Genomic DNA, 9005 nt, shown 5'->3' with positions numbered 1-9005 from the left:
AATTTGTTCTTTAGCAATATGTGATCATATACGTATATGAATCTAGTTTACTCTGACAGACTTCAGGAAAGCATGGTATAGAGGTCCAACTTTAAAGCTGCACTTTGTGCATCTGTGTGTAGGGAAATGTGGTGTGGAATAACTGAGTTCTGGATAACAGCCATCGGAGGTGAAAATTATACAAGATCTGAGTCTTAAACACTTTCAACTGTCCCTCAGATCTTAAAGCTCACGGATTTCTAAAAACAGCCCGCAGCCACAAAACCAAGGGGACATCACAGTGTTACACGCCTTTCTAAAGTCGTATGCGTCAAGGTTTTATAGCTACAAATGTGCAAGGTATTAGGATTGTCCTGGTTTGCATTAGGAAAATTGATTGAGGTAATACCAAACATGTTTTATAGACTTCCTTCAGTCATTACCGATCAACGCTTTTGAGATTTGAAGCAGATGAGATGTGGATTACGTTACAACTTGATATCAAGCCAGTGTTGCTCATATTTAGCTTTGTTTGACCCATTTGTTCCCAAGTCTGGGTTCAAGGCTGTGTGAGAAAGCACCAGACTTATAACCAAACCATAAAGCATTTATCTCTTCTTAGGTGTCTTATCTTTACAGCCATGTTTTTCGGAGGGATTGCAGGTAAAACAAATGCTTGGTCTTTAGGAGGAATTACCTGCAAACAAATTCAGCTGCAGGACTGAGAGAGTTCTTCACAGTAAAACAGGCTCACTCTTACTGCCTAAAGCTGTTGGAAAACTACACGAGAGAAAATCTATTGTGGATGATAAAATCTCAAAAAGAACTTTTTATTCATTTGCTATGGGGTTGTCTCTGCGTAGTATAAAAAATGTATAAAAAATGAACAACAAGTACAGTGTGGTTTCTGATTTTGTGGCAGAATTGACATCAATTTAATGAGATTGAGGGAATAATACGCTTAAATAGGCATGTGGTATAAGTTGTTCTCTGATTTCATACCAATACTCCTTAAAATGTTTACATTTCATTTTAAGCTTTTAAAATGTCTCTGAATTTCCAATAGTTTTTGTCTCACAGCTAAAAGTAAATATTGTATGAAAAATATATTAATTTTCTAAATTGTTTTCAAAGAAGAGAAAAAAACTGTTTTTGAATTCTAAAACACTTTTTGAAATCTGATTAAATGTAAACATACATTTAGATAGATATTTAAATTATCTGTTTAAATTACCACATGTGTGTCGGTACTGGAAATACTTAAGGTAACCTTAAAAGTGCCTGAATTATAAGTAGAAAAAATATGTGAACCTCTAAAGACATTAGTGCCTGCATAGTTTTAATATTCACTGAAAACTTCGCATTTAAGATATTTAAAACTTTTTAGAATTGTTTGTTATTTATATTTGCTAAATTTTGGTCAAATCTTTAATTTAAATAGGTTTAACGATTCAGTAGCAGATTTTTATGAGAATAAGTCGTGGTTTTTTGTGTATAGTTTGGTTGGAGGTGCGACTTATATGTGATTTTTTTTAAATAAATAGGCTCACATTTATTCTAAATATAAGATTCCGCTCATGATTCGTTAAGTTAAATAAACCTTAATGTGTTACGGTAGTGAAGTGTGCTTGTATTTTATTACATTATAATTTACCTTTCAAGATGAAATGTCCTAAATTTGGTCAAATTTCTTCCAAAAGTGTGACTTATACTCAAATGCGATTTAAAGTTTATATGATTTTTTTTCTTCCTCTTTATTATGCTTTTATTTATTTTCTTTATTTATTTATTTATTTTTGCATCAGCGGCTCTGGAGAATCCTATAGTGCGTAAAATACAGTACTTTGTACCTATATTTAAATACATATTTATTAAACTGTATCAAGAAGTTCTAAAACACTTATAAATATTTTTAAAATAAATAAAATGAAGCTTTAATGCTGACTGCCGTCCTCATTTTTCCAACCCTGGCACACACCCCTTCCAATAAAAGCTAATAACAGTCTAAAATGTAGATAATCAGTTCTATATACACATGATTTATAGGCAAACTTTCATTAATCATAGCAACGTTATTGCTTCAAGCAATTTTACACTTGAATAACGCCTCTGTGATGTAAAACACCACAAAGGTTTGCTGACTAACAGATGAGAGCGGAGGGAAGAGGTTGAAACTGAACAGGAGACTATTCTGCCAGCGCTGGACGCCGGCCTCACACACACCCCAGCAGAAACGTGGGGCTTATGTTACATGACTGTTTTAGAGGCAGTATTATTGATACAGATGTATTGGTCATTAAGCCAGTTAGATCTGACATCTCGGCTCGGCCACATCCAAAGAAAATAACATCAGCGCTCTGCTGGAGAAAAGTTCCCCTCCAGATGCAAGCAGAGCTCCACTGTGGTGAATCCAGACTGAGTCTGTGTATATGGGTGTCACCTTAAACATGCTGAGGAAAATTCAGAAACCTTTTTGATCAAATGAGACTTGAGCGTGAGACGTGATGTGGAGCTCCGTCGACCGTGAAGCTTTTTACTTTTTCGTTTGTTCATTGTTTGATCAACAATGAGGGACATTTCTGCTCAACCTCCTCTGATTCTGTTGAAAATGTTGGCGTAACACCAAGATATTCCAAGAATCCGCACCAACTTTTCTTTGAATAAAAATGTTTTGAGCAACAGAATTTGGAAGACATTAGAAAGTCAGTGTTATCATTGTATGTGATTTAGAGCAGTGGTGCCCAACCCCTGGACAGTTGATACCGGGCCACAAACACAACCTACATTTTTTGTTTTTGTACTTTTTCTTTAAATTCTGACTCTGAAGAACATTTTATTTTGGAAAACTATAGTACCACTCCCCACCCCTTTTTTTGCAGGGGTTAGAGACCGGAGGAATACAGAGAAGCCCCTACTCCTGTGGGAGCAACAACATACTTTATGACCCAGATAAAGAGTGTCACTCTGTCTCTTTGTGCCCTAAAAATATATATCATCATATAATAAACACCTCCTGCGGAGATTTATCCTCAATTATCCGCGATTATCTTCTTCTGAATATTAGGATTTTTTTTTTGGCGGCTTCTCGGTCAGCTGATGCCCTTTCTCTATGCAGGGGCATCATGTCTAAATTGAAAATATAGCAAAATGTGCAAAAAACAAATATATCTGGAATGTTTTCACAAAAAAGAGCAAGAGAAGTAACAGAGAAAGAGTATTTACTCTAAAAATTGAATTATTGTGACACTTTTTCCCACACACCATAATAATAATAATGCATAAATAGGAATGTCTAATGTTAAAAGGATGATGGTAATAAAGTTGTTTAAACTATAGAATCGTGTGTATTAATATTTGTATTATTTTAAGTGACCTAATTTTCTTTGTTTTATTTTTTTTTTGTATCTGTTTCACCTTAAAAGTCGAAAAAGCATGAAGTTGAAATCTGAGTTTTTTGTTTCCACTTTGATGGAAAATCTGTCATATTTTAATAGTTCCTATATTAAATTTGGTGTACACATAAAGCTAAAAAAAAAAAAAATCACCTCAACCTCGTACAGGCCTGTCCATAAAAATATTGTCTAAAAAAGACACTATTTCTGTAAAATCATTGACTTAGACCCTAATAGACAACCCCGAAATGCACATACAGAATAAGTGTCTTTACGTAGACTTTTTGTTGTGAAGGTAGCATTATGCCTCACATCTCATGATGATTTTGTTTCTCTTTTAGTTGGAGGCGGAGTTAGCTCGGTGTGAACGGGAGGGGGCGGAGCTACAGGAGTACGCCAATCAGGTCCTGCAGCAAATTGCCGACCGCTGCCCCGACATCCTGGAGCAAGTTGTCAACGCCTTGGAAGACAGCTGCTGATGGACCAACACACACATTGTTAAGCGTGCATTTACTTTAGAGCAAACATTGAACGCAGCCCCATTATCCCAACACAAGTGTTGAACATACCTGCTCCTCACTCTGCTAAATTTAACACCAAAATGTGTGTAAGGGGGAAAACAGTTCCTCACAAACACTCCCCCGCTGTGTTCATCAGTTTGAGCAAAAGGTGACAGCTGAAAGTGTTTTTAAGTGGTATGCATTTCAACTTCTGCATTTCCTTCAAAATAAGGCGACTTCTCCCGTCAGACCGCCGTTTGCACTTTAGCAAAAAAATATTTTCAAAGCTGATGGAAGCGAGATGGTGATTCTGATGCCAGACTTGCACATTGTTGCCACATTATTTTATTAGTTCAGATACTGATGCTTGTTTATTTCGGCTGCCTTGGGCTCCTCACATCATGTGCTGCTATCTGTTTTTTTGTTGAATTTTTGTCATATTTCTGTTGTGTGTTTTCCATCCTCTGCATGTGTCTGACGAAATGTCCTGACTTACAGTCTCTTTGAACTGTAGTCTCTAGATAGTTGTGTAAATTGTAAAAGGCGGGTGTTAACTGATGTGCAGCCTCTGTGTTCAACCAATTGCTTTCCAGTACAACACATTTCAGATTCTTTATTTATTTGAAACTTGGAAAAAAAAATCTGCAATTTTTGATGCAATTAAGCTCAAATGAGACCCAGTAAATCCTTTCATTTTTATTAAAACTCAAGCAACAGGTTAAAATAGAAATAAATTTTAAATTCAAAGGGAGGAAATTAAAATACAAATACATTTTTCTTATTACTTTATGTGGAACTAATTTTAAAATACTTCTCAAATTACTAAATTGTTCCAGTTAAAGTTGTTTTTTATTATTTTGTTAATCACATTTGCCTAAAACTCTATGATTTCTGTCTTAAAACCAGGATTAAAGTTTCAATAAGAGTCTAACTTTGTGCGTGAGCTTCCCAACATGAAGATGAAATCATCCCAAAGAGTTTCTAGAAGGTTTATAAAGTCTGTGTTTTATTTTAGAGAAAACCCTGTCAGGTTCCAGCTGTACATTCAGTATTCTGTTGTCGATTTTCTACTAATGTCGTCAGTGTTTGGACGTGCTGGTGAAAGAGAGTCGCTTTGAATTTGTTGTGGATTAAAAACTTGTGGAGAGATTTAAATAAAATATGGTTTTATCTTATGTTTGTCTTCTTTTTTTGTCAATCCTTCTGGATTCTCTTTGTGTCTCTATCTCTTTTGGTTTCGTGTGCAGACTGGATGGTGCCTGTTATCTTGTCGCATGTGGTTTATTTTTCTATCCTCCCTCGTTTATGACTTTATTCCACAGTCCGGCGCTCTCTATCTGGACCCGTATCCTTCAAGCAGGCCCCCATCCTGTTCCAGTTCAAGACAAACACACTCCAGCAACATTTGTGTTTGAAATCCCGCTGGGAGAGGTTTGTGCGTTTAAATGCATAAATAACTCCGATTTTTTCATTTCTTAAATAAATAACATGCATCTCTTTAGCAGATTTTAGTTGACATATCATCTGAATAAGGTGTTTCTGAGTCATTCAAGCAGAAAATTGGCATCAGCTTGACTGACTTTGACCCTCACCTGGCACTTGACCTCCCCTGTTAGGAATTTCCATGCAGCCATCTTCAGGTTAATCAGGTCACTCTGGTTTTCTCACAGCAGCCTGAAAATACGGCAAAGCTAGCATGTGTGCGCATTTTCACATGTGGCACTCCTGTTTTCTTCATCTACTGGGCTAATAACAGCCTAAGGAGGAAAGCAGGAGGCATGGACAGAGCAACCAGGAGGACGGAATCACGAATAGTGCACTTGAAACAAAAAATTAAAACAAAATGTTGCATTTAAAATCTGAGATGCTCAAGTTTCAAATAGTTTTCTGTTCAGATTGTTTTAGTGTCCTTTGTTACTTTTTTGAAACATTGTTTTTTGATAAAAAAATGATATATGGAAAAGCAAATATCACAGTTTTTCAAAGTTTATGAGCATGGATGAGTTTACATTTGGTACCTGGGTTATAAAAATGAGTTGTTAAATGACAGAGGAAAGCAAAACTAGCTTTGAGATTATACTCAAACCACAAAAAACAGAAAAATATCAAAATGTAAGAATATAGAAACCCAAAAAGGTAAAAAAAAATCACATTAAAACACATCATCAAGCTAATATTAACAGTTTTGTGTTCCTTATTTTTTTTTTATTAAATCTTCTAAATACTAAACTGCAGGAAAACTCAATGTGTGGTCTCTGTTTCTGAGCTGGTCAAAAAAGGATGCTTGCAACCAGGGCCGGACTTACATAAGGCAAAGTTAGGCGGTAGCCTAGGGGGGCTCAGTCTCTCTCCACACCTAATGTTTTAACAAAAAACCCAAATCACTAAACTGCTAACGTCAAAGTGTTTCATCCTCCCCCGGCTCTTCTGAAGCAATGGAATATTCCAGTAACAGCAAGCTAAGAAAGACTTTTCAAAGAGATAAAAGCAAAACTAAAAAATAAACTAGTAAGATGAAGCGTTGTAATATAAAAAAAACAAGACATTTGTTGCCACACCTTCTAAAATGCAGGAGGACAAAACATGAAAAAGTACCACAGAATTATGAGGGAAAATGAGTCAAAATGTTATGAAGACAAAATCATAAAATTGTGGAAAAAACACAATAGTTTCATTAAATTAGAACTGCATTTTAATTTTTTTTTTTTTTTTAAATTACAACTTTTTAAGTCATAAATTTTTGATTTTCTTGTTGTGAAATCAGGATTTTTCTCATAATTGTATTACTTTTTTTCATATGTTTATTTTATTTTAATGGTGGCCCTAATATTCCACCATAAGAAAAGGAACATAAACGGAGAGAAAAGTAAAGGTGGAGGTGGCAGACATTGGTAGTTTTGAGAATTTTTACTTGAAAGTGTTGCCACTCCAATTTTGTGCTTCATTTTCCTTAATTATTAATACTTGACTAAATAATGAATATAAACACTCCAGGGGGCCCCATGTTATCGTTCGCCTGGGGCCCCCAAACTACTAAGTCCGCCACTGCTTACAACTAACAGTTTTACTTATTCGTCATACAAAATTGATCATTTTCTCCCCATATCGTCCCATTTTAATCTTTTTTATATATATAATGATTTGAATAAAAACATTCTCAGCAAAGCAATTTTAAGATTAAATATTTTTTTATACAGTATGTCCTCCAAAATGCTACAAGAACATGTTAAGAAAAACATCAAAAACAAAATTTTCATTGGAGTGGGTCTTTAAAAAGATTGACTTAGTGCACCTTTAAATCTGTGGCTGTCAGGGTGGTCATTACCTCCAGACTTTGAATCAACCTGCTTCTCCTTTTACCTTTGAAGCAATATTAAAGAAAAAGTACCTGGAAAAAGATAAATGAAAGACCCCCTCACCGCCCCTAAGATTACCAAAAGTTCATGCAGCTGAAAAAAAAAAAGCAACCCAGGTATGATTCATGTTTGTTTTGAGCCTCCAGCGGTTCATCTGACAGATGTTTTGCGTTAACTTGCACCACTTTGTGATCATTTCTGCGACGTTTATGGTTGTTTTTCTGACTGGTTTTGGTCAATTTACACCTCTTTGAGGTTTCTTTATGGGCCAGCTTCGACTTTTTTAGTCTCGTTTTGAAAATATGTGTAAATACTCCATGATTTCTGCGGTCATGACAAATTCTGATGTTTCTTTTCACCGCAGTTTATTTATTTATTTATTTCTGATTGATGTTTGCTTTGTGGTTGAAATCACATCCTTTTGAGTTGTTTTCTGTCTTTGTTTCAGCTTGATTAAGTGTTATTAAGTAGAAAAAAATGATACATATTGCGATACATAGCTCACGATACGAGCTGTATCAGAACAATTTTTCACTATTTTTTAAAAAGTCTTAGAAAAAGCAAAACTAAAACGCTGAAAGACGCTCATAAATACATAGTTACATATCACCTTGTCCACATTTTTAATTCGATACAAGTATCGCCATATGAAGTATAATGATATGTTGCCAAAGTTTTTCCTTCACAACTATTACGAAGTAAGATAAATATAAATGTCACAGAAATAAAAATAAAACAATGACAATTTATGCATTTAAGTATTTTTCCTAAGTTTTTTTTTACATTGTACAATTTGACAATGCTTATAAAGTATTTTCTTTTCTGTTCTACTTTTTTTGCTTCTATTCTCATATATTACAGCACTCCTTATAAATACATAAAAAATTGTATTAAACAAATACTAAGCTATAATACAAGATATTTTTTTATGTTTTTTTAATTAGATTTGAGTAAAATGTTACATAATTGTGAATTTGTAACTCTAATCTTATGTTTGTACGACTCAAAATTAATAATAATAATCAAATAAATAGTAATAATATTAATATGTGATAGATAGTTTCGTTAGAATTTAGTTGGAAAACAGATTTACAAGCTGAGTTTGTGTACATTTTTACCAAAACAAGTATGTTTTTAAAAAGAAAGACTCAAAGAACCTTAAAAATATTTGATGAAAAAGTGACAAAAGTTGTATTTAAAATAACCATTAGATTGGCAGGTTCTTGAATATGATTTGCTCATGTCACCTGGAACCTAAACTACTTGAGCATAATAAACATATTAGTTTATTTAGAGTTCTTCTAATACAAATGTTTTAAGGTTTTTTTTTAATGTCAATATTGGCTGTGATTACTACTGATGGGATAAGCCGAAAGGTGAACAACAACATTTCCACTTTCAAGTTTTTTAAGCTTATTGGATCTGATTGGTGACGTCCTCCACAGGTGGGTTTAATTAGGTTAATTAGAGGGCGGGGCTCCGCGCGCGCGGTAAGTAAAATGAGCCTGGCATATCTTTGTGATAAATAAACCCTGAAGAATCGTTTTTTCCGACATGTTGGAGTCTATATGGAGGAAAGCGATTCAGTTTGTCAAATAAGAACTTTGTTTTGTGTCTTTTCTGGAAGGTTCGAATCCCTCGCAGAACAAGAAGGACAAAAAAAAGAAAGAAAGGGCACGCGCCTTCCAGCTTAACTAAAAGTTGAGACTCTTTCTCCTCCTCTTCCTCCTCCTCCTCCTCCTCCTCCTCCTCCCGGGTGTGTGTAATGCTTTGGGCGC

At 34.7% G+C, this 9005-nt stretch overlaps 1 protein-coding gene across 7 annotated transcripts in view; it reads left to right on the top strand.

Annotated features, from left to right (window-relative positions):
* The window catches only part of LOC112158504 (ELKS/Rab6-interacting/CAST family member 1), a 129034-nt gene extending 123988 nt beyond the window's left edge, over window positions 1-5046 (top strand). For all 7 annotated transcript variants that reach the window (XM_024291937.2, XM_024291953.2, XM_024291961.2 and 4 more), the window contains one exon: window positions 3713-5046. In XM_024291937.2, the coding sequence (XP_024147705.1) occupies window positions 3713-3850 (138 nt within the window). In that variant the 3' untranslated portion in view covers window positions 3851-5046. The remainder of the gene's footprint in view (window positions 1-3712) is intronic.
* Window positions 5047-9005: the final 3959 nt, after the last annotated feature.

This window comes from Oryzias melastigma, linkage group LG23 (assembly GCF_002922805.2).
Source record: "Oryzias melastigma strain HK-1 linkage group LG23, ASM292280v2, whole genome shotgun sequence".
NCBI lineage: Eukaryota > Metazoa > Chordata > Actinopteri > Beloniformes > Adrianichthyidae > Oryzias > Oryzias melastigma.
This window is presented reverse-complemented; position numbering and strand designations above follow the sequence as displayed.